The sequence below is a fragment of the Benincasa hispida genome, chromosome 4, assembly GCF_027475165.1.
Source record: "Benincasa hispida cultivar pf3 chromosome 4, pf3_genome.v1.1, whole genome shotgun sequence".
Classification (NCBI taxonomy): domain Eukaryota; kingdom Viridiplantae; phylum Streptophyta; class Magnoliopsida; order Cucurbitales; family Cucurbitaceae; genus Benincasa; species Benincasa hispida.
This window is the reverse complement of record NC_143481.1, coordinates 25,173,165-25,198,633: the sequence shown is the minus strand read 5'-3', so window position 1 is coordinate 25,198,633 and position 25,469 is coordinate 25,173,165. Positions and strand designations below refer to the sequence as shown.

The 25,469-nt window shown below is 32.3% G+C and overlaps 3 protein-coding genes across 4 annotated transcripts; 2 read left to right on the top strand and 1 right to left on the bottom strand.

Annotated features, from left to right (window-relative positions):
• Nucleotides 1–3,029: 3,029 nt before the first annotated feature.
• On the top strand, nt 3,030–6,834 carry LOC120075807 (BIIDXI-like protein At5g11420). The gene is made up of 3 exons (XM_039029482.2): nt 3,030–3,317; nt 4,820–5,317; nt 5,921–6,834. Exons 1-3 carry the CDS (start codon nt 3,242–3,244, stop codon nt 6,451–6,453), a joined length of 1,107 nt encoding a protein of 368 aa, XP_038885410.1. The 5' UTR covers nt 3,030–3,241; the 3' UTR covers nt 6,454–6,834.
• A 5,398-nt stretch (nt 6,835–12,232) lies between these two features.
• LOC120075377 (GTP-binding nuclear protein Ran1A-like) lies at nt 12,233–15,875 on the top strand. The gene is made up of 8 exons (XM_039028714.2): nt 12,233–12,334; nt 12,425–12,494; nt 12,851–12,907; nt 13,009–13,126; nt 14,418–14,507; nt 14,701–14,880; nt 14,970–15,047; nt 15,632–15,875. Exons 1-8 carry the CDS (start codon nt 12,332–12,334, stop codon nt 15,699–15,701), a joined length of 666 nt encoding a protein of 221 aa, XP_038884642.1. The 5' UTR covers nt 12,233–12,331; the 3' UTR covers nt 15,702–15,875.
• A 14-nt stretch (nt 15,876–15,889) lies between these two features.
• Nucleotides 15,890–23,784, bottom strand: DNMT2 (DNA methyltransferase-2). 2 transcript variants are annotated; one of them, XM_039028712.2, is made up of 10 exons: nt 23,618–23,784; nt 23,415–23,525; nt 21,115–21,208; nt 20,013–20,131; nt 19,805–19,927; nt 17,214–17,547; nt 17,017–17,111; nt 16,834–16,899; nt 16,670–16,734; nt 15,890–16,162 (listed from the first exon to the last, which is right to left on the bottom strand). In XM_039028712.2, exons 1-10 carry the CDS (start codon nt 23,690–23,692, stop codon nt 16,081–16,083), a joined length of 1,164 nt encoding a protein of 387 aa, XP_038884640.1. In that variant the 5' UTR covers nt 23,693–23,784; the 3' UTR covers nt 15,890–16,080. The 2 variants fall into 2 exon arrangements, with proteins under 2 accessions (XP_038884640.1, XP_038884641.1); XM_039028713.2 differs by having other exon boundaries at nt 21,115–21,170.
• Between the last annotated feature and the right edge of the window lie 1,685 nt (nt 23,785–25,469).

The window sequence follows — 25,469 nt, the reverse complement described above, 5'->3', positions numbered from 1 at the left end:
TAAAAATGAGATGTGGGGATTAGACATTTTTCGACCTCGAGAAAATGAGTATAAACACTAAGTTGTGCTCATGTTGACTGTATACTTTTTTTCTAGTGAAATACACACACATACAATTCTGATAATCTATTATTGATAGATAATTACATTAGATCATTTACCGTAAAATATTTATAATGAGTTGTTATCTTTGACGTTGTTATTCTATTATTGACATTTGATTGTAAATATACGTGTAAAAAAGATATTCAATGTTTTATATATAAATAAGAAATGAGAGAGCATCTAAAGTTTACATGGGTTATCTGCTACAAGTTACAAGTATTTGAATTTGAAAACAGGAAAACACATGGTCAAACAAAGTCAAACATATAATTTTATAGAATGAGAGAGAGTTCAAAGTTAGGTGACATTTAGAACGTTAATGACATAAGCTGAATGCATAAATTCTCAATAGTGAGTGGTATCGAGATTTTTATTTTGATGTTATATCTTCCAAAAAAAATGTTTATATTGAGAAATTGAAGATATTTTAATTGGTTGAAGTATATATCTTTAATTAAAATATAGAATTTTTCTTTTCAAGAAATTAAAAGGTTTGAGGTTGGAAATCATCATAAATAAATAATTCTTTTTGTAATATAGTTTTTATTTATTTTTAGCTATATTTGAGAATTTAAACAAAATAAAATAAATATTTAAAAATATTTATTAGTAAAAAGTTTCAAAAGTTCTATTTTTCTAGAATAAATGGTAAATATTTTTGGAATTTTTCTATTTATAAATTTTTTTCAAAAAACAATACATCAACATTCCATTCGATATTATTCTATTTTTTTTTTTTTAACATTTTTTAAAAATTATTTTTACCTCTTTTTTTAGAGACATGTAGAAACTCTGAGCTATTATTATTATTATTATTATTATTATTATTATTATAATAATAATAATAATAATAAGTTGGGTTATACTTGAAAATGTGTTTAAAAGTTTTATAACATAATATTATACCAAATATATATATATTTGTAAGCTTAATTTAAAAAGAAATAACATAATGCTAAAATCAAAACGGTTACTAAAAAATTGTTTAAATAATTACATAGTTGAACAATAATTAAATAAATATGTAACATAGAAGTGATAGAAATTTATTTGATAAAAATGAGCTTCGATTGGCATATTACTTGTATTATCAATATTAAAGTTAAAAGTTCGATTTCTCCACTCCACATATTGTAAAAAATATATATATAGAAATTTGTTAACTCACGAAACGAAAGCAAAAAAATTGTTGTAAAAGTTTCCGTTTTTCTAGACTTATTTAAATTTGATTTTTAGCTCAATTATTATGGATATAGGAGATTGAATTATCAATATCTAAAATGATAATTAATATCTCATAGAATTCACAATTAAGAATCAAAATTGTCGGAACTATACATAAATTTGCTCATAGCTTGTTTAAGGAAATTGTTTTTCAATATTTACCTCAATAGGGGGACGACTCCTTAATTGCCTATCACTTCAACTTGATATTCTAATAACTATGTGGGGATTTACAATATTAAATAATTTGTTATGAGAGGACAAATTCTAGTGTGTAAACATATTAGATGTACTAGAAAATTCTCCCTTAATTTAAGTGGGGGTAACTTGCATTATTATAGTTACAAATAGTACCTATAGCAACCTGTTGAGTTGCATAAGGAATAAAGTGGAGAAGTCGGGGTCGTAAAGAAAGAAAATGATAAATAACGAGTTCAATTTCTAAATTTGAGAAGTTTTATTTGAAGAAATCATCACAATGGTAAAGGCAATTTTAATCTATTTGATCGGGGAGAGTTGCAAAAATACTTTAAATTTGATTTTTTTTAAAATAAGAAAAAAAAAAGGCTGTGAAATTGAAAATTTGGAGGGGGTGATTGGATTTATTAAGAGGGTGACAGAGGAAACCATGTGATTAACAACAGGCTTTTGTCCCATTTCCATCCCATCCAATGACACCAACACTTCTCTCTTCCTTTTATTTATTTTTAATTTTAGGCCATTTTACAAAAAGATAATAATTAGATGAACCAAGTTTTTTTCTTCTCTCACTCAAAACAAAAAAATAATTAAAATATTTCAAACAATAAATATGAATAGTTTGCCATATGTCAAATCATGATATGATAATTTAGTGAGATGCACAAAGATAGAGGTGCTCCCCAAGATACACATAAGTATTTTTCTTTACAAAATTCACCTAACATGGTAATTGGAATTCCACTTTCAATTTTTTAATTATAAATATTGTTCTATCAAACTTAAGCTAATGTTAAAATTAGACAATCGAATTTATAGTAGTAGTAGAAATTAGATTCTTAAGATTTCATTTGGTACCATTTCATTTTTTTATTTTTAAAAATTAAGTTCATTTTCTCTCATTTTTTACAATAATTTGGATATTTTAATTTTAATAGTTGAATTCTTATCCATTTAAAAAAATATATATTTTTTTTAATTTTCAAAATAACTTTTTTTTTTCAAACATAGATAGAAAATAGATATAAAGACATGTATTTAAAGTAATTAAGAGTATTTGTAGACTTAATTTTTTTAAAACCAAACCAAATATCAAGATCCTGTTTGTTAACCATTTCATTTTTTGTTTTTAGTTTTTGAAAATTTTATTTATGTTTCTTATCATGAATTGCACATTCCTTAAATACAATGATTGAATTTTTAGCCAAATTCTAAAAACAAAAATAATTTTATAAAAGTTACTTTTTTTAGTTCTCAATATTTGGCTTGATTTTTTAAACCATTAATAAAAGGTAGATAATAAAGAAAAAATAAAAAATTTAAAGATAGAAATAATATTCCTAACTTAATTTTTAAAAACAAAAACTAAAAATAAAAGAGTGATGAAATAAAACTTTAACTTATACTAAATGATAAAAATTCAACCTGGAACCTAGAGAATTTCTACCTTTATATGAGTTTGTGGGTATAAATGAAATTATAACCCTACCGTCTTGGAATTTGGCCTTAATTTTACTTAAACGAAAAGGACAAGTTCCTGAGATTCAGATTTAATAAATGGCAATTTCCGTAATTCTACGCCAACCCGAAGGGCTTCCTTGTATCCTTCCATGCATATAACCTCCCTCTCCCCCTCCTCCACTCTCAGCATCTCTCCGCCCTCTCTCTCTATCTCCTCTCTCTCTCTCTCTCTTCCCACAGAGAACTTCCAACAATGCAGAACGCCGCCGTCATCTTCTTGTCGGTGCTTCTCTCCGCCGCCTTCCATCCCGCTCTCAGCCTCGTCGACGGTAAGCCTCCATACTGCCCCCGTTAGCCTCCGATCACACACTCACCGGAATATTGCGCTTTTGTTCCTTCTATTTTTAAAATGATTTGAATCTACAAATATTTGTAAAAGGGTTTTTATTTTAACCTTTTTTATTCCCATCTGTAGAAAAAGGAACTTGCATATTAGAGAGTCTTAAGTTGTCCCATCATAATTTATTGCATATTATTTTTAAATTTTATTTTTTTTGCTGTTAATTTAACTTTAAAGTAGCTAGAAAAAGAATAGTTGCCATCAATATTGCACAAAGTATTTTTTTAAATTAAATTATATATTTAATCTCTATAATTTGAAAAAAGTTGCTTTGATGAAACCATTTAAATGGTCTTAAAGAGTATTTATGGTTGCTATATCCAACTATAAATTATAATAATTAAATTCTAATATACTTTAAACCGCGAGACTAAATTTTGAATATAACTTTATTTTTTTTCAATCCTAAACGGGGCTGCCTACTTTTTATAAAAACATTTTTCTCGTGATGTGACGTATTTTTAATAGAATATTTGAGTAGATTTGTTAAAATTAGGAAGTCCTAGTTCTATTTACTTTGTAGGTGAGCAAATATAATTCTTTACTTTCTACGATAAACAATCTTTTAAAGCAATTTTAAAAAAATTAAAAGGCGGTTTTTAAAAAATCCAAAGATTTGATTCCCCCGTTTGCTAATGCTATACGTTAAGTAAAACAAAAGTGAAAATGCGGAGTATAAATTAATAATGTTCTTTTTTTCCTTTTTCGTTTTTCCCTTGGGCGTAAAATTTACTTTCTATGGATAACGACCAATCCGACCGTGCTGGGAGTCCAGTCGGTCACGTGATAGCGAAATATCTACAATTCGAGACCGACACGTAAAAGTTGTATATACAAAATTTGTTCTTATGGACGGTTGTGATTCATTTTAGTATTGGGCCCCACCGCTCCGCTGGCGCTTTATAGGCTGATGGGAGCAATTGGGAATCCCCAAATCCCCCACATGATTGCTGAATTTAACTTATTTTCTTTTCTTCATTATTAAATTATGCAAATTCCCATTTCCAACTCCAACGAATTTTTTTCAAAAAAAACGTTTGAATTTAATTTATTTTTTCTTTCGATAAATTTTAAAATTTTAGTTTTAAAAATACTCTTTAATAGTTTTATTTTATTCAAATAAAATGAAAATTGATATGAGTGTAAAAATGGAAAGATATACCTAATTACTAATTTGCAAATATGATTTTAACTTAAGGATGGACCTTCCTCTTATATATATAATTGTAAATGATATTTATACCCTTTTTAATACAATATTTTATAATAGAGTTCAAAATTCAAAATAAATTTCAAAATTTAAAAGTTAAAAGAACACTTTTGGAGAGACATAATTGAAATAATATTCAAAATTTAGGGATATTTTTACAGGGTAACTTTTCTTTTTTCTTGTAGTTAATTTAACAGAGCCTTTTTTGTTCATTTTTTTAGGGTATTTGCCAAATGGGGATTTCGAGAGAGGTCCGAAGGCGTCGGACATGAACGGAACGGTGGTAAAAGGACCATATGCAATACCGGAATGGGAAATTTCAGGCTTCGTGGAGTACATAAAGTCAGGGCAGAAACAAGGCGACATGTTGCTGGTGGTGCCGGAGGGGGCGTTCGCCGTCCGGCTAGGAAACGAAGCGTCAATCAAACAAAAGATCAAAGTAGTAAAAGGACTTTACTATTCGATCACTTTCAGCGCCGCCCGAACCTGCGCTCAAGAGGAGCGGCTCAACATCTCTGTAGCGCCCGACTGGGGGGTTCTGCCGATGCAAACTCTTTACAACAGTAATGGCTGGGACTTATACGCTTGGGCCTTCCAAGCCACCTCCGACGAGGTCGTTATTCTCATCCATAACCCTGGCGAGGAGGAAGATCCTGCCTGTGGCCCTCTCATCGACGCCATTGCCATTAAAACCCTCTACCCTCCTAAGGCCTCCAATGGTGAGTTTCTGTTCTGAAAACTAATGGCTGAATCCTTGAATCGGTCAATCAAATCTCTAACTTTCGAGTTATGGTACAAGCCTTATGCGAATTGAGTAGCTCAAAAATTTATCTAATTATTTTCAGAGCAATATTTTAAGGTGTATGGTAATAAATTGAATTAAATATATGTTTACATAATTTGTATCATAAGTAAAAAACACACTCTTTAAATTTAATAATAAATTATAAATTTAGATTTATTCGAATTAATTTAGATTATTTTAAAAGAATTCAATCGAATAATTTGGATTGATCAGATTTTTCAGATCATTTGATTTTTTTAATATTGCTTGATTGGTAAAGAAATAGGGATTTGTTTTAGGAATATTATATTCTTATGGAAAAATACATGTCAAATTTGTTGTGTGATAATCGAGTGCATTTAATACCTTCTGGAATTCAGTAGTTGCTTGAATTTATTGTCTCTGTAACCATGTGCATATTGGTTCATTGATTGCTCTGTTCCATTTCCAACCTGTTTTTCGATACGTCTGTTCTATTAATATAATTCTTGGAATTTTCCATTGATTTGATTTGAAATCGTCGTTTTGTATTCAACAGATAATCTGGTGAAGAATGGGGATTTCGAAATTGGCCCATACGTTTTCCCAAACGCATCATCAGGAGTTTTGGTCCCACCGAACATTGAAGATGACCACTCTCCGATCCCCGGCTGGATGGTTGAATCTCTCAAGGCCGTCAAATACATCGATTCCGACCATTTCTCCGTCCCCAGCGGGAAGCGCGCCGTCGAGTTAGTCGCCGGAAAAGAAAGCGCAATAGCTCAGATTGTTCGTACGATCCCCGGAAAAACCTACATCCTCTCGTTCGTCGTCGGCGATGCAAGCAACTCGTGCGAAGGATCCATGGTCGTTGAAGCTTTCGCCGGGAAAAACACACTGAAAGTACCGTACCAGTCGAAAGGCAACGGCGGATCGAAACCGGCGGCGCTGAAATTCACGGCGGAATCGACGAGGACGAGGATTATGTTCTTGAGCACATTCTACACCATGCGAACCGACGATTTCTCGTCGCTGTGTGGGCCGGTGCTGGATAAAGTGAAATTGTTGAGCGTTCGAAACCCTAAGGCGTGATGAAAGAGGAAGAAATTCGATGGTGACTTAGTGGAAGAATTTGGTTGGGGATTTGAATATAATAGTAGTAAGAAAGTTGAAGTTGATCTTCTCTGTGAGTGGTTTTGGTTGTAATGTTGAAGATGATGAAGAAGAAGAAAAACAGGGGAAGAACTCTGCTTTTGAAAAGAGGGGTTTTAGCGGAAAAATTAATAAATAAATATATATAGTAATTAATACGATATATATAATTAATATAATATAAAGCGGATAGGGTTTTTATATAATAGTGTGATTTTAAGGGCGGGCGGCTTTCTGTAATCGTGATGTGGAAAAAAAATCGACTTAAATCGATTTTTTTTACTTACTTTTTAATGAACAATTACCATATTTCATGAATAAGTTTGCCTTTTCTCTTCTCTCTCCATTGTTTAAAATTTTAAATTCTATTTACTTGGTACCATTTTACTTTAGACTGCTCAATTTTAAATTAGTTCAATAATAATAATAATTTTCATACAAAAAGTTATAATATGTTAATATGCCTTCACAATTTATAGTAAAAATGTTAATAAATAATAATTAGTTTATGAAAACAGTGATAACAAATTAATAATAAGATCAAATTTAAAAGTTTAATGAAAAATATAATTTATAGTCAAAATGTTAATAGATAATAATTAGTGTATAAAGATAACAAATTAATAATAAGACCAAATTTAAAAGTTTAATGAAAAATATAATTTATAGGGAAAATGTTAATAGATAATAATTAGTTTATGAAAACAGTGATAACAAATTAATAATAAGACCAAATTTAAAATTTTATTGAAAAATATATAACTAAACTGAAAATTCTAAAGTAAATGGATTAAAATTGAATAAATATAATTAAATAATATTTTATAGAAAAATAATTGAGTGTATTTTGAGATGCATTTATTTTTTATAATCTAACCAATTATGTCTTTTTGCACACAATAAATTACATTTTTATATCCTATTTGGTAATTATTTTTATTTTTTGAAAATTAAACATATTTTCTTCTAATTTTTTAGAATAATTTACATAAGTAGATTTTTTGAATTCTTAATCAAATTTTAAAAATAAAAATATTTTTTAAAAAACTAGAAATAAAAATAATATCTATAAATTTAAGTTAAATAATTAGCAAAGACACCTAAATTGTTGTGTTACAGCAGTTAAGGAAAGAAAATAAAATCCGTATAATTTAGTTTGGCCCCAAATGCTTGATTTTTTTTTTCCTTTTAAAAAAATGAGAGGAGAAAAAAGAAAAAAGAAAAAGAAAAGTTCAGATTTCCTTCACTCTCTTAATTATCTTTCTGATGCTGTGCTCTGGGGTCCACCAGTCACTGTTTCCGCTGATTTCAGATTACAAAACAATTAATTTTTATTTATTTTATCTGATTAAAAATTTAAAAGTCGAGAGAAAATGGATCTTGAATAAATATGATGAATAAAAGAGGTCCTTAAAATTGTCTAATATTAGATCCCAACAATTTGGATATGCAAATTCTTTAAGGAAATATTTGGCTGCACTTAAAGTCTTAGTTTATGTTTTGGTTCTAGTAATAGGGCGTATAGCTTGAAGGTCGGATTTTAAAGTTTGAATGAAAAATAGTATAGTTCTCATGGTTTCTAAAATGGGTAACTTTATGGTTTAAGATAAATAAAACTTTTTTTTCAATAAAAAATTTAACCAATTAATCAGGTGGAAGTTGTCGAATTCAATTACATGCCATTATCTAGTCATTTTGAGAGACTTTAGGACAAAGAGGATAGAGGTGTTCATAAATTAGGTTAGGTTTGGTTGAAAGACTTTTTTTTAGACTCAACTCAATGGTCAAATTTTTCAACCCAAATAACTCTTATTAATAAATGAACTCAACCTAACTCAACCATTAAATATTTTGGTGAGTTAGTTCGGATTAATCAAGTCATTTATTTAAAATTTTGTTCTAAAAAGAAGCAAAATGTAGATATGTAAAAGTCTAATTTAAGTATTTTCACATATTGAATTAAAATTAACAATTCAATTTCAATTTATATAGTGAAAATTTGTTTTCTAAAGTGTAAATAAACTACTTTTAAAAGTTATTGAAAAATAAATTATTAAAAAATATTAGAATTAAATAAAATTAAAATCAATATATGTATAAATAATTGTGTTATAAGTAATTAAAAATTTTATTTAAAATTAATAATAAATTCGGATTTGTTTATATTATATTAGGTGAATCCTTCAACAAATCCAACCCATAAAATTTTCATTTATTTGAACCCAAGGTTGGGTTGGGTTAATCGATTCTTTCGGGTCATTGGATTTTTTTGGACATCCCTAAAAGACGGGAAATGTTTAGTAACCTAAATATAAGAAATTAATAAATTATGGAACCGATGGATTTTAACTACAAACTCTTTGACCAAACGACAACTCCACTCCTCCCAACTCTTATTTATTCCGTAAGATATGCATGCTCTTTTCACGAAAATAACTTATTACTATTATTATTGTTTTACTATTTATGATTAAATGGATAGATATTCCATAATCAGTTAACATATAGAGTGTTTAGAATAAGGAATATCGTAAGATTATAATAATCACTTCTTGCAATAGAAAATATTATTTCGAAATCCCCAATTAGCTATCATTAACACTCTTTCAAAACTCTCATTTATTACGGTATTTACTATTTACTACTTTACATTCATTATTTTTTTAATTCTTTGCTACAATGTTCATTATTTCCTTCTAAAATTAAAATAGTTTACTCCTAAAATACATACTATTATAATCCAAACTAAAACAATTTGCATTCTAAACACAAACTAAAACAATTTGCATTCTAAACACAAACTATTATAACTTAATTATAATAAATTATAATAATTAACTCTTTGTCCAGATATCTCCAGGGGTTTTAGGAATGTTTTTTTTTATAACTAATTGAAGGTTTGGTTAATTTTGTATTGATAGATGAGATTGCTAATTTATTTTGGCTTTGTTTGCCCTTAGGATCTGTTTGTTAGATTAATAATCTATCACTATAATGTAAGATTTCAAATTTTTATTTTCTCTTCGTGCTTTTTTAATGTGGGTGTAGTTTATTTGGAAATGAATTTATAGACATGATATTTAAATCTAATGACGGAGATTATGGTTAAAAATGACGTTGTGACAACTTCAAGTATGTGACTGTTTTAATGTTACAATTAATTAAAAAAAATGTTTTGATGGTTTCAAATATTATAACATTAGTTTTAGATATATGATATTTTCTTATAAATTGAGGATAAAGATTTCGGTTTTGAGGTAGATAGATTTTTCTCCTCACTATGGTTACAACTTAATGTTTTAATACACTAGATCATTATAGATCTAAAATTAATTTTAGATAAATAAAAAAAAATATTTTCTTATAAATTGAGGACTGAGATTTCGGATGTAGATAGATTTATTTTCCTCTCAATTTTCATCTGTATTTATTTAATTCAATTCCTTTCTCGTATGAGTGGACTTGTGAGATTGGAGGTTGTGTAAACCTAGGAGAGCAACCGACAATTATGATTTAGTATCGAGTCGGATCGATTTTTGCTTTCAAGGATTTGAAATTACAATCTGAAGACAAATTCTTCTACTCAAATATGTTGAATATACTTTGATTTGTGGTGTGGTTCCACGAATTAAATTTTTCATATGGTATGAGAATTTGATAATTTTATTTCTTCGCTATATTTGAGCATGATACTCGATATATATATGATAAGTATATACTATAATATTTTGTGAGTAACAAATGACGTGAAATAAGAAAATAATATTATTATTGTCATTGAATTGTCTTTTATACTTCAAATGAACTATTATTGTGATAAACTTGAGCAAATCTAGTTATCATAAATGAAAGTAATGTTCCATATAATATAGTTTACAAAATTCATGTATGATTCATGTCATAAATTGTCATATTATTGTTGGGAATGACTTGTCATTATAGTGACTTCTACCTTTAAGTTTGTGACTGTTTTAGTGTTACAATTTTTAATAAAAAATGTTTTGACGGTTACAAAAATTGTAACCGTTTGATGGTTACAACTCTAATGCTTTAATACGCCTACCGTTTACATATTTAAAGTGTTTTCCTATAAATTGAGGACAAAGATTTTGATTTTGAGGTGGATAGATTTCTTTGATCTTGTCTAAGTATTCTTTTATTATATTCCTTTCTCCGACGAGTGCACATTTGAGATTGGATTTTGTCTAAACTTTGGAGAGCAACCAACAATTGTGATTTAGCACTGAAGTCATGTCAATTTTTACTTTTAAAGCACTGGATCTTCTTTGATACAACAATGATCCATATTTAAAATTACAATTGTTGAGATACACTGTTTATCGTGCGAATTCTTTTATAAAATGATAGAAATAATCAAATATCTATTACATGATGAAACCAATAAAGTTCAAACAAGATGATAGATATTTTATGATCTCATTAGTTTATATAAACGGTATATATTTTCTAATATTAGTATGTCAGTATGTTATATGATTTTTTTCAAGTTACACATAGAATATAAATATGCTACTGTTGGAAACAAAATCCAATGGGTGAAAATACAAAATTTAAAGCGTGGTATCTACGAATTGTTTGAAGAATACCAACATATTTTGCTTCTTAAACACAAGCATGCATTTACCTAATTTTAAAATTTAGTATGGCGATTAGGTAATTTAAAATAATTATGCTTGAATGAAAAATTTTGGACCAATGTTGTTTTTCAAATTAATGATAAAATTATAAAACATTAAATTTGGGACTAATTAAAAATTGACATGTGAAATTGAAATTAAAAACAAAAACTAGCCGATTCTAGTGATGCCATGTATTCTCATTTTGACCTAAATCGAATTAGTTGGGTCCAAGGTCTAGGTCTATAGATCAACCAAATCCAAACTCATAAACTCACCTAAAAATTCTATAAATAGAAAAGTTTTCTATCATTTGAGGGGTCAACAACTTTCCACTTCATGAAGTCTAAGAGAATTCTCCCACAACAAGAAGATTCCTTGATTCTTGATGCCGAACACTTCTTAGAGATACAAGTCTCTTGAAGATGCAAAGTCTTACAAGACTTCAATTTCAAGAATATCATGCACTTTGCTACCACATCCACATCAAATCTACACCACAAATTTAACTCCATGAAACATGTTTTTCCATAGACTTTGTGTGAATCATTATAATGTGAATTTTCAATTAACTTCAGCGATAATAAGAAATTAATAAACAAAATAATATATATATATATATATTAAAAACTAACACTAAAAAACAAAAATTGGACCTCCATAAAAATCTAATGAAAAAAATGTAATCTTTTGAAACTCAAAGATCATATACAGTGCACTCAAAAACTCTAGATAAGGTATAACATTTTAAAACATAGCTATCAAATAGAAATCCTAATAAAGCTTCGGACAAAAAGATATTTTCCCCAAAATTAAACATAAAAATATAAAATGAATTGTTTTATTATTAAATTCTTACTTTAAAAAACTTATGCGGAAAGGACAAATTCGCATATCCAATTTTCAAAGCCCACCAATTGCAGGTCCAGGCCCAGTATGAGAAAATTGCCACGTGTAGGGCTGAAATTCAAGCGGACTTTTGAAGCGGGACTTCAATCCAAGGGTGCAGAAAATCGCGTCGAATAAAAGCCGAACCCCTTCCCTTCACCGAGTATAAATCGCCTCCCACGACCGTCGTTTACACTGTGCTTGCCTTTTTCCTTCCATTGCCGATCTCCGTCCGTCTAAAATCGCACTTCTCTTCATCTTCTCAATCATCAGTCGTATACAGACATTTTCCGATGGTAAGATTTCTTCTCTCTGCTCTCTATTTTTCCTCAACATTCGATAGTTTTGATGCTTCTACTGATTTTCGGTCTTATTGCTTTGCTCAGGCGCTACCAAATCAGGCCACCGTAGATTACCCTAGCTTCAAGCTTGTAATTGTCGGAGATGGTGGAACAGGTATGGACGTAGATTTATATAGTTTCAGTTTCTCGTTATCTCTTTCAGCTCAATTTGCCATGCCTGTGTAGTTTTTAGGAACCAGAACTGTATGATGCTGTTCCTCGGGTTTTTGTACCCTAACTTCTTTAGTAGAATAGAAATCACGTCTTCTTCCTGCGTTTTTCTTAGCGTATGAATTCGATTGGAGATTTTGCTGAAAACTGGTTATCGGACTAGGCTTTAGAAAGGAGTAACATGCTTCATGTGTAACCTGTGATTAGAGATTGTTAGATCTATGCATTTCTCTATTTACGTATTTTTGTTTGTTGTGATGATGCCATTAACCTCTAACGGAGGATTTTGTCTTGATCCAGGGAAGACGACCTTTGTTAAACGCCATCTTACTGGAGAGTTCGAGAAGAAATATGAACGTAAGAATGAACTTTGTTGTTAATTATTGCTTGTCGTTTAGTGAATGAGTTTTGTAAGCATGAAGTAGTATTAATATTTGGCTTGACTTGACTATGTATAGCGACAATCGGAGTTGAAGTTCATCCACTGGACTTCTTTACGAACTATGGAAAGATAAGGTTTTACTGCTGGGATACTGCCGGTCAGGAGAAGTTTGGTGGACTAAGAGATGGTTACTAGTAAGTGTTCGTGTGTTGTATCAACCGCTTTTTGATTCACGGCAATGATTTCCACTCTTGATATGCTGGTATATGTTGTTGGAGCGATATTTTCTCCATGTGGTCTGTTCACTGTGTGACTACTTCCATTGAATTTACGTGTGATTCATGTACAAATTTTTTTAGTCACCATGAAGTAGTCTATATTGTTCGTTCTAAAGTTATTGTGTGAGTCTTGAGAATCTGTGTTTTCGGTTTGAGAGGGATTTGATTACCGAGTATGTGTATTAGCTGAAATTTAGTTGTTCTTTTTGATCTTGATTTCTATTAGTTTCTACTATGGAATGGCATTATAGTCTGCTCTATCCAGTTCTTCTGGGAGCCTAATGCCTAGCTCAGTACAATGGGTGGGACTGTGGGAATGTTGTGAGATGTTTGTCCCAAGATGCCTTTTGAATTTCATCAACCTTGCTCACTAGTTCATCATGATTTCTGCTTAAGATCAAATTTCCGCTACTCTGATGTTTCTCTCTAGCCGACTTTTTGTTTAACGAGCGTGGTTATATTATGATTTATTTGGCATGTTCATGTTCAACACAAATAAGCAGTCTCAAATACTTCACTGATTAGTTTGATTTTTTTTTTAATTTCCTTCTTTCGTTCACATGAAAAAAATGAAAAATATCAGAGAATTGAAAAGATGTTAATAGAAATACTTAATTTGTTCATCATATTAAGTATATAAAGTGATTAGACATCCTTAATTTTGAGTTGTTTTTTTTTTAATTTTTTTTTGTAATCAATCGTCTTTCGAGATTTTGTCGTGGATATTGGAATTCCTTCATCGTTTCCCCACGTGCTCATTAGCTCTGCAGAAATGAGCATTTCTTATCTTATCACCCATTCATGTTGTATTTTAAATATTTGATATTAGAATAGGAATGCAGAATTTATGGTTAACCGTTGCAATATGTTGGAAGCTGAGTCTATTGTGTATTCCCAAGTTATATTCAGTTCTCTTAGAATTTGATATGGTGTCTTGTGACTTCAATTAATTGATGGTTTTTCCATGTCTGTCCTATACTCTACTTCAGTATTTTGTGATTTCAATTAATTACACTTGCTGCCACGTCTTTTTTGTCTGGCTTACTTGTGACTTTCTTGTTGCTTTGTTGACACTTCTTCAGTTTTATCTGTTCTGACAAGTTTAGCTATGTATCTGTTTTTGTTTTTTACTTACTATTACTATCCTTCGGTTTTATTTGTTCTAACAAGTGTATCAATTCTTTTTTCTCTATTTTGGATATTTCAGTATTCATGGGCAATGTGCCATTATAATGTTTGATGTCACTGCTCGTTTAACATACAAAAATGTCCCAACATGGCATCGTGATCTCTGCAGGTATCGTCTTTCTAACCCTAAGTCTATGAAACACTTGAAAACTCAGAATTTATGTGAAACTATTTTTCCTTCTACTTTTGATATGCGTGAAATGAAGAAAAATAGCAAGTACATGAAGGGACAAAAAATTCAATGTTTTTCATGTTTTTTTTTCATTGTGGTTGGTCCTAACGTTGGCTATGCTTTGCATTAGGGTTTGTGAGAACATACCCATCGTATTATGTGGAAACAAGGTGGATGTGAAAAACAGACAGGTTAAAGCAAAGCAGGTGACCTTCCACAGGAAGAAAAATCTGCAGTATTACGAAATCTCTGCAAAGAGTAATTATAACTTTGAGAAGCCCTTCTTGTACCTTGCCAGAAAGCTTGCTGGGTAAGTTCAGTTGTTTGTGTTAGTTTGACTTAATTCTGGTTAGTTGTTAGTGCTTGACAAACGAATTCGTCTTTTATTGTAACTTGCAGGAATCCGGAGCTTCACTTCGTCGAATCACCTGCCTTGGCTCCTCCTGAAGTCCAAATCGACTTGGCCGCACAAGCACAGTAAGTAACTTGCACCTGATTAAATATTTAGTCATCTGCACTTGGAATTTGCATAGAACTTAGAAGTGTAGGATTTTGGTTACTCATGTGGGTTTAGGTGTTATGACAATTATTTACTGCTTAACAACTAGGCCAACCCAGCTCCTAAAATTGGCCCTTCTAAGCTAAACATATCTTAGTATTAAAAAAAAGAAAAAAAGAAAAAAACTCGACAACCAAATTTAATAGGATTTTTTTTAGACGGGAGAACAATCAAATAATCTGAATCAGTTGGACTGAAAAACAGCCTAGTGGAAGAATGGGAAGTTGGTTTGTAGTTTTTATTAAAACAATATTGGAATTTCCTAATGAAATTCTTTCTATTTTTAGGGTATTTGTTTATTCAATTAAAAAATAGGGAAAGGGTACATTTTATTTTTCTTGTTCAAAGAATAAAATAATCCATCTTTGTTTTTGGACACTAATGTGAATATTAAAAAAAAAAAAAAAAAAAGGAAAAAGAACCACCCGGTGATAAGTTTATTTTATAGGATATGTCTTCGTCAATTTCTGATGATACATGTTTCTTTTTTTATGTGTCTCAGGCATGAAGCAGAATTGGCGCAAGCTGCTGCACAGCCTCTCCCTGATGAAGATGACGATGCATTTGAGTAATATGGGGGCTTTTTATAGGTGTGCTTACAAGGGTTTATAGTGATTGTGGTTGTCTAGTTGGTTGTTGGTTGTGTAATTCACTATCTGATGTGTCATAGTAGGTTTCGTTTGATATATTACTACTGTTATCGATTACAATTTTGATAAATGAAGCATTTGGACTTTTTCTTTAAATATTAGTAATATAATTTGGAACAAGAAATAAATATATTACCCTCCAAAGGTCAACTAAAATGGTTTAATACATAATTTAGTAAAATTTGGAACAAAGCGTATTGGTTGTAATCTTTGGTTCAGAGTCCTTTTTTGACCTTCGTACCGTACCCCCGTCTCCCCATTTTTGTGCTCTTGGCACTGAGAAAAGGCATCGTCTTTTTTATCATGGAGATGAATCAGCAAAGAGATATCTGAGCAAGGGAGCAACCACAGCAATGCTCAAACTGTTCCCCAGTAATGCATAACTGCAAAGAAATAACAAATCCCCAGATAGTTTTGTATCAAACGTTCTATTAATTTCTATATTTAGCTGTTTCAAACAGTAAGAATAATCTCAAATTAAATCACAAAACTACTGAACCAAGATTCCGACTTTGAAAACATCCTTGATGTTAAATCATTCACAATTAATTTTAATAATTTAAAATTTACGTCTAGAAATGTAAAAAATATTAAACCAAATTGATCTTTGAAAGATTATTGGGGTGATTTTGAACCTGATTTTCCTATTTCGAACTTCCGGACAATCACTTAAATTCTCAACTCGAGAAATCTAACATAGCTAATCAGTGATTTGATTTGACATCATCAGAATGATGAATTGTCAGAGCCTTTTGAAATCAGTAATTACCTCGCACGCTTTTAAAAAGGTCAAGAGGTCGTGTTCTTTAAACAGGAAAACTGATCGTCCTGACATCCTAACTACTTACTATGAGAGGCCTGCAGGGTCCATGAGAAAATGAAATACATACCGTTGTCTAAGGCCGATATGTTCTGGAAATTGAAAATCTTCCGGAAAGGAGTGCAAGTTAGCAACCTAATATTGATAAAAAGAAACAAAAACTACGGATTAATGAACAGCATCAACTTGAAGTTGAGAACTAATGAAAAATTTTAATAGAAAATCATCATGCACCTCTCTAGGGGTAAAATATCTGAGCTTCTGCTCTTTCAGAGAATGAGCCTTGCCCATCCTTTCAGCCTGCATTACAAGTCAGCCACAAAAGTACAATGAAAATTACAACTCTGTACTTTGTACCCCGTACAAAACGTGCAAGACTACATATTTGAAACTATTATGTCGAGGATAAAATTTTACCTCAAACGGTGCCAAAAGAGAGCCCGTACCCTTCACATATCGGTAGTAGCTTTTTGTGAAACAGCAGCATCGCCTTGAGTCGGGATATACAATATCTAAATTCTTTTAAGGATCTAGTCCATAGTCTACATTGAGTAATGGTGATGAGACAATACAGATCATACTATAACAATTAAACATACAAAATGACTGGATACCCATGGCACTGCCCCATCTATCTATCAAACTGGACGGGACAACATACTGATTTAAAGATTCAAGGTCTTGCTCATCCAGATCCTTGTCTTTCTCCAATGCAACCTCTCTGGGGATACTACTGGCATCATGAAAACTTAACTCGTTGTGATGGTTGGAATTGTCAAGAAACCTACATATCGGCTCACAAGAGAGCAGCAACTTATCAGAAGTCGCTTGCGATCCATGATTTTCAATGATTTCTATGTTGGCATCATTCTCGAGTAATGGGCTTGGAGACCAAAGAAGTTGACTATTATATAATTGCTTCTGAAAGGATAAAGGCTTCCTTTTAGCCTGCATAAGTATAAGGATACCATAAAAATTTGGAGGCTACAGTTTAGGTCAGTAATAAAACACATCTTTCCTAAAATATATAAAAAAACAAATGTGATAAGATCTGCCTTGAAACACTTAATTCACAGACAAGTAATAAGGTGGATTCATAATATGTCATGAACCTACAGTTCAACAAACGGAGTGTAAAATGAAGATACATCGATTTCTCTCCAGCCATAACCAGAGAAAAGCCATGGTGAAGTTTAACTGCAATATTTCCTTTTCTTTGCAAAATGGATGATCAATATGAATAGATTCCATCAAAGTCAGAAGAACTCCAGCCATGGCAATGGGTAAATAGGCCTTGATTCATTTGGTTCCGGGTTTGAGTGATCTCAAGAGGGAAGAATCCACAAGTACCTCGAATAACTTGGCTATCTTGTAAGTTTTCATCATTTACATTTCAATATAGTCGATTGTGTTTGGGTTCCTATAAGGGCACTGTACAAAGAAATGCATCACTGATTCTCCACTATGATAGGATTGCTGTGATCGTATCTTTAATGGCTTTAAACAAAATTTATCCCTAAAGTGAATCAACGGATGGTTTAGAAAATCTTAACCCTATTAAAAGTAAAATATAATGATGAGCAAGTAAAAGCAAATTTTAACCCTAAAGTTTAGGAAATGGTTTTAAACAGTCTTTGGATTGTTGTGCTTACATAGAAAAATGATGAGCAATTAAAACCTTTAATGGAGCATCATCTACGTCTATTTTCAGTGCATGGCAAAACTACTATTTTCTCTCCACTTTATTGGATCATGCAGTATCTTTACCTGCTTATTCATTAAAGACCCAGTCCCAAAACAAAATACCACAACACCAATATCTGCTCCTCCGCCTTGTTCTGTATTATCTCCGTCTTCATTGTTGTTGAAGTAGGCATAAACTAGTAAAGAACCAGAAAATCCACAACATCAGGAAACAGAGGAATAGAATCTCCACCCCTCTTCTTCCTCAACAACCTCCATGCTTTCCTTCGTTTTAATCTTTCGTGGCAGTTGTGATATTGCATTTGACAATTTGTCTAGCCTTGTTTCTAACTTAGACTCATGTGGGTTAATGGCTAAAAGTAAGGCACTTATCAAGACTAAAAGTAAGGCACTTATCAAGATAAGGATGGTGGTGGCACAATCAAAATCCTTTTCTTCAGTTTTGATATGGGAAGAATTCAACAGTTTCAATATTTGGTCAGTCAGTTGGTGCCATCAGGACAGAAGTAGTCACACGGGCTATAAAAGTGCATCGAGTGTATGCCAAACCATTAGCTGAAGATGTCCCTGAGAAGCGGGAACCTTTTCTTTTTATGCCCCCTTCTCTCGATTCTTATTCTTCATCTAGTTTGCATGAGTATTCTCCCTCGGAACCCCGCAGTCACAAAGACTGAAAACTCCACCCTCATTGCGGAAAAATTGTGGCACCACATTCACCTTTCATGTGGTTGGGGATGGGTGCATCGATATGCAACTTTCTGTAGCAGCCGTGGAGAAGGTGGGAGGAGGTGGGAGGAGTTAAAAGTTCCTATAGGGGCAACATCTAGTGCCTTTGTTTGGATGTTGATGATAAGGAGGAGGAGGCTATGACATAACATGAATGGTACCCAAAAAAATCACTAGAATTTCAAGTAATTAAAACAATTGCCTAAGAACTAAGAAGCCAGTTAAATTTTATTTAATGTCATCAGCAACAGAAATTGATCCTATGACCCTTTAATGTTCTTTTCCTAAACTTTCCAGGTAAAAATACTGCTTTTAGGACTTAAAAGATGCATCATTTTTCCAAACATCGAAAACTAAATGGTGTTCTTCCTTGAAACATGTGATGTGATATTGATTTTTTTTATCCGTGTTTGGTCCAATATGGGCACGTCTATACTATTCTCATGAGACAACCACCTAACCCAACTACATTTGGTTGACAAGGTAATTCGCAAAATTTAAATGTTAAGTAGGTAACTAGCATGGCTTAAACCCACTCTAACTGAACCCTTTATTATTGTTAACCCATGCTGGTCTGTACGGTTGAGGTTATAAATCATCAACGACAGAAAGTTAAACTACATCGCCACTGAAACTAGCAATGTTTTCTAATGGCATCAAAAGCTCCATGAAATTGTGATATTGGGGAAATTAAATAGGAAAGGAAACTGCTAAACAATAAAAGGATGAAGCCAGGTAAGAATGGAGAGAAAAGGAAGTGAGGAAAGTATGCTACCAGACAGAAGTACCGCGGTCTGGAATATGGGACACCAAATTGCATTGGGCTTAAAATAAACTCCTGTCTAGAAAAACCAGCCTTTTCCAATATCTCGATCATTTTTGTATGCGTGTCAGATGTCTGCAACAAAAAGGAAGGCATCTAAAGTATGATGAAGAATCAGTCAAATAAATTTCAGTGCAACAGATGAGTTCAAGCAAAATACCTCAAAGCCAACAACGTTTTCCATGAATAACATTACTGGTGGCCTTGATGCTTGTAGCATCAACTCAAGAATTTTGAGGAATGAAAATGCCCGAGCATCGCCAGATTGCTTTTGTAGACCTAATTATATGATCAATGATGCACAAACTAGAAAAAGCTTAGCTCCAACATTCAACAAGCTTTTTGGCTACAACTTATAAATCAATGAAATTCTATCTAGGAGGTACCTTTTACAACACTATTACTCTAGTACGGATAATAGATGAAAAGCAAAAGCAATTAAATGCAGGAATATATGAAATAATTGATTGAAGCATGGAAAAAAATGTGCAGCATCTCCTTAATACAATAAAAGAATTTCGATCTCATTTCATGATTTTATATATTGCTTACAGATATATTTAGATAACTTGTATAAAAGATATTACATCAATGAAAAAAGTATATTTTATTTTATAAGATTTTACTTTGCACTCTGCTTGTCATGAATCTCCCGTTTATGATTAAAACATTATTCCTGTCCCACCATACTCAAGTGAGAATTTTTTAAAAAAAAAATGGAAACAAAACTTTTCATTTTCATTGATGAGATGGAAAGAGACTAATACTCAAATTACAAATAAACATAGTATATAGGAAACAAGAACTAGAAGTAGGGGATCGGCAAGCGGACCAAGATATTTCAATTAAGTTGAGACATCCCTAATAGTAGTGCCCTCATCATATCCCAAAAAATACAACTATTGAAAGTAGGTACAATATGACATAATGGTATAATTAATTTGAAGACATGAAAGCAATCCAATTGAAACAAATATCCTGAATGGACTGGGAACATCATGTTGAGGCTAAGAGAATTGGAAAACATTTATCATAATTCATGAAAAATTAACTAAGAAACTCAACTTTGTATAAAAATATTGTGGAGATTGGAATATGAAGTCTAATATATAACTAGTTCAGTTCCAAAGCATGCTCCCCAATGATAGTTGACAAGTAGAAATTTCTCATTCTATCACCGTGCTTTATAAATAATAAAGTTTATAATAAACTGCAGACGATATAAATTATTTATTTACTTCTCAATCGTCTGTAAAACATACCTTGTCTAGTATATGGTTGGCAAGGAGGTGAAAGAAGCCAAACGTGAGCGTGGTGGCTGTCGATATCAGCAGCAGTCAGACTTTCAATATTACCCTATCCAAATAAAGTGCTTAGAAAAGAATGAAATGGGCAATTTATTTGAAAACATCACGAAGTTTATCCCAATATTATGCAAACTGAAGCAGGTTAAAATTAAAGCAACACGGCACGTTTGGATAATGTCGAGCTGTATGCTCTGTTTTGTTCTTGCCAAGAAAACAGCCTCATAAATGTTAGTTTTGATTCCAAAAGGGGATAAAACTGAACAAATCATTTGCACTACATCAACATTTACAAACATTCATATCATCTCTTTGTCCACTTGAACGGAAGTATAGAAAGTCAATTTATTGCAACCACAGAGGCTAGAAGCAGACAAGTGGTCTAATTTAGCACAATCCAAGGATAAGGAGAGGGAAAAAAGTTCTGCACCTGTCAATTGCAGAACTCTTCAGTGTTGTTAGAAAGAGTGGGCAAGGCAAGCCTAACAAAGGTCTTGCTCTTACCTTGCCTACTACTACGAACAGCTTTCCCTATTTCTCAAGTTCCAAATAACACACATTCTAACAAAACTATGTAATGGAAAGTGACATTGGTCCTTCGTCATTTGAGGTGAAACCAACAAATTAACTTTTACCATAAAAGGAATAATTAAGAGACCAAAATCTCTAGTTTCTTATATGAACTAGGATGTTCTCCCCTTACCTCCAAGACCAATCATATTCAAGTACCAAGCAACTACAACTAACTTTTGATTCTCACATACAAATAGAGGTGAACTCGAATTGAAGAGGGAAAATGGTAAAGATCTCTATGCGTGGTGTTTGATGAAGCTACTTGAAGAAAATGATAAAATTTTATGTCAAATAGAAATTTACTATTATAAATTATTTTTACTAAGCTCCTTAGTCTAGACTCCAAACTAGATTATAGATCCAAAAACTAAGGATGCTGGACCTATGTCATTGGGAGAAATGAGAATTCAAGGGCTCTCCATGGTTCAATTTTTAATCTCTAAGTTTTTCGTCTTTTTTTATAGCTCTTGTTTGCTTTCTGAATCTTACCATTAGCTAGACTAAGCACATAGGGTCGCTTTTCACCATAACTAAACTTATAAGGAAAACCCAACACTCTTAGTTAAAGAAAAGTTATGCAGGCAAAATGTAAGAATTTCTTCGCGATCCTAAACGTCTGGAGTCCAAATTAGATAATATATTCAAGAATTAAGGATGGCAGACCAGGAAAAATGAGAATTCGATTGAGAGCTACCATGCCACGTCATTGTAGAATTCAAGGATTCTCGTCCGTTTTCTAGACTCAAATTTTGTTTCCTTCTTCAAGCTCTTTTTTGCATTCTGAGTCTTACCAGTAGCTCAACGCAACCAAGCACAGAGGGTCACTTTTGACCACAACTTGTATAAGAAAAAAGCAACACTCCTACTCAAAGGAAGTCTTACATGAACTGTTACATGTCCTTGTACAAAGCTTATAGTTTGACAATTCAAAGAAAAAGAAAATAATCCACCACGCTAGTCATTTGAATTAGAGATTCGAACACAAATGCTTCACATAGCTACCATATTCACCACTACGCTGTGAGTTCATGCTATCATCAAATTGTAGTCTTATCACCAAAGAGATACGTCCATCAGTCAGAGGGAGATAATTCCCAACGAAATAGAGAAAGCTTGGTTTCAACATTCAATAAATTCAACTTCAATCTACTGCTTAAACCACGATAAAGAGGAATTAGCATCTCGTTTCTCAATGAACAGAGTAGTTTCGTTATCTATACTGAGAAGCAGCAAGACTTTACTCCTCCGACAGAGAAATAATGGAATCGTTCTCCATATTATAAATAATAAGAAGAAAACAATGTCAACAAAATTCAGGACGCTTTTGCTTTGGAAGTTCAAACGGAAGTCCACAACTATAGGCATCTGAATCAGATATTCCAACAAAAACACTTCATATAGCTATCGTACTGCCCGCTTACTTTGTGAACTCATACTAGCTATAAATCGTAATCTCTCCTCTTATCACTTCCAAAATATATCGCTAAGTGTGCAGGAGGTAATTCTTCACAAACTAGAAAATCTAAGCTCCAACATTCAACAATTTGAGATTCGATCTACTTAAACCACGACTGGGAATAATTTATTTAATTTCGTTGTTTCTATTGAGAAGCAGAGAAAATATACACCTGCAATAGAAAGCAAATCGTTCTCAACACGAGGTAGAGAAGAAGATTCTGCGATACCTGGTACGGACGATCACCGAAATTGTGCTCGTAAACATCGTTTGCTTTGTCGTTAATATCAAAAGCTTGTACCACTTTCGCAGCGATGCCGGCACTCAGCAGCGAGTACCTCTGTTAGAATTCAATGCACAAACAAAGCCTCTGTAAAGATATGCGCCTGAGATAGAAAGGAAGGCAGAGAGAGACGTAAGGGAAAAGAGTACCATGCCACCAATGCCGCTGTAGAACTCGAGTACTCTCCATGGTTCCTCTTGCAGCTTCGGAAGAACCTTCTCCATTTACGTCGGTTATTCCGCCCCGCCGGCGCGGAATCTTTGTGCAGTAATCAGGCTAAGGCTTCCATGGATTGTGTAACATTTTAATTATACTTGATGAATAAAATTATATTTTGTAAAGGGAAATTTGCACCGATGACCCAATTTTTTGGTCCAAAATGTTAAATGACCCATTTTAAAAAAATAATGTTAATTGACCTTCTGCGGACATCATCGTCATTCCAAATTACATAAATTACCCTTACACTAGCCTCACGAGGTAAATCTCGCTATCGTCTGATTAAACGCTCTCACTCTCGCTTGAAATTCCCTGATTTGATATGATTCCTCGTCAGTGTACGAATTATTTGACAATTTTCACGACGAAAGCCTCAAATCAAATCAATAATATCAAAACATAATACAATGGTGATTTCTTTAAACTTTAATCTCTATTTCAAAGGTGATTACTTCTCTGGTTTTCGACGGTGTTTTGTTGAACGAAGATTTTTCAAATTTCCAAGACGAGGCTTTCTCGTAAAGGAACAACTTTTTCATAAAGGTGAATTATTTTGAGTCTGTTTAATTATTTTTGCTGTGTTATTTATGGAAATGTAGCATTACAAAATTTTGTATTGGGAGAGAGTAAGAAAAAGGAAAAGTAAGAGAGAAAGGAAGAGTAAGAGAGAGAGAGAGAGAGCGAGAGAGAGCGAGAGTGCACTTCAATTGCTTGTACAGCTTAATGACAATTGTTTTCTTGCTTTGTAGGATGACAGAAAAGTATCTATTTATACGATTTGGAGGTGATTTGAATGAGAATGAAAGTTCGTATATTGGGGGACAGTTGAAAGGAATCGTTATGCCTCATACATTGAATTATGAAGAACTTAAATCTCGCATTTACAGGGTTACAAATGTCAATTCTTCAGAGTTTGATCTTATCCTCAAAGTTAAATATAAACTTGGATTTGAAGCCCCTCCACAATGCATAATGAATGATGATGATGTTCACTTCCTTCTTTTGCAATAAGAGCTTAGTAGACTTCAGATAGTTGTAACGTTGAAGTCTAATCAGGACGAAAGGGTTGGAATGGGGTTTGGAAATGTGAGTTATGATGATACGGCTGTGGATACGAGGAATCATATCAGTTTCGTCGGGAAGAGGATGATATTCCATTGTTTACCAACACTGTACCATCAACATTCAATTATATGGATTGTGGTCCTTCAGTGGATATGAATGAGCAATCAGTAGGATTGAATGAAATGGATCATGATCATGGAAATGTGTGTCGTTCTATAGCAGCTTCAGTGGTTTCACCATCTGTGTCTTCAAGTCATAGGACAAAGTTGATTATGCCTGACACCTCTTCATGTGGGACAGAGGACGTTGAAGTTAGTCAACTATTTTTTAGCAAAAAGGACTTGAATAATGAGATTATCTATTCTGTCCATCAACAAAAAATTTGAATTTAAGGTCAGGAAATCAACCAAATCTTTGTTCACTGTCAAATGCATTGGGGAGACATGTAAGTGTATCCTTCGTGCAGTTAAAATGGAAGGGTCTGATATATTCAAGATCACAAAGTATTGCAGTTCGCACACATGTTCCATTGGAATTTTGAATCACGACCACAGACAAAGCAACTGCTATGGTTGTTGGTCAGCTCATTAAAGATAAGTTCACGAGAATAGGACGTATTTATAAACCTTGTCATATCGTTGAGGATATGAGAAGAGATTATAGCATGAACATAAGTTATGATAAAGTGTGGCGTGCAAGGGAAGTCGCATATGATCT

Coding starts and splice junctions, on each gene's coding strand:
- LOC120075807 (XM_039029482.2), top strand. CDS start 3,242: ATGCAGAACGCCGCCGTCATCTTCTTGTCGGTGCTTCTCTCCGCCGCC. Junction 3,318..4,819: donor CGCTCTCAGCCTCGTCGACG/GTAAGCCTCCAT, acceptor TCATTTTTTTAG/GGTATTTGCCAAATGGGGAT. Junction 5,318..5,920: donor CCCTCCTAAGGCCTCCAATG/GTGAGTTTCTGT, acceptor TGTATTCAACAG/ATAATCTGGTGAAGAATGGG.
- LOC120075377 (XM_039028714.2), top strand. Junction 12,908..13,008: donor GTTCGAGAAGAAATATGAAC/GTAAGAATGAAC, acceptor GACTATGTATAG/CGACAATCGGAGTTGAAGTT. Junction 15,048..15,631: donor GACTTGGCCGCACAAGCACA/GTAAGTAACTTG, acceptor TATGTGTCTCAG/GCATGAAGCAGAATTGGCGC.
- DNMT2 (XM_039028712.2), bottom strand. CDS start 23,692: ATGGAGAAGGTTCTTCCGAAGCTGCAAGAGGAACCATGGAGAGTACTC. Junction 17,548..19,804: donor GACCGCGGTACTTCTGTCTG/GTAGCATACTTT, acceptor ATACTTATGCAG/GCTAAAAGGAAGCCTTTATC. Junction 17,112..17,213: donor TAGATGGGGCAGTGCCATGG/GTATCCAGTCAT, acceptor AAAAGAATTTAG/ATATTGTATATCCCGACTCA.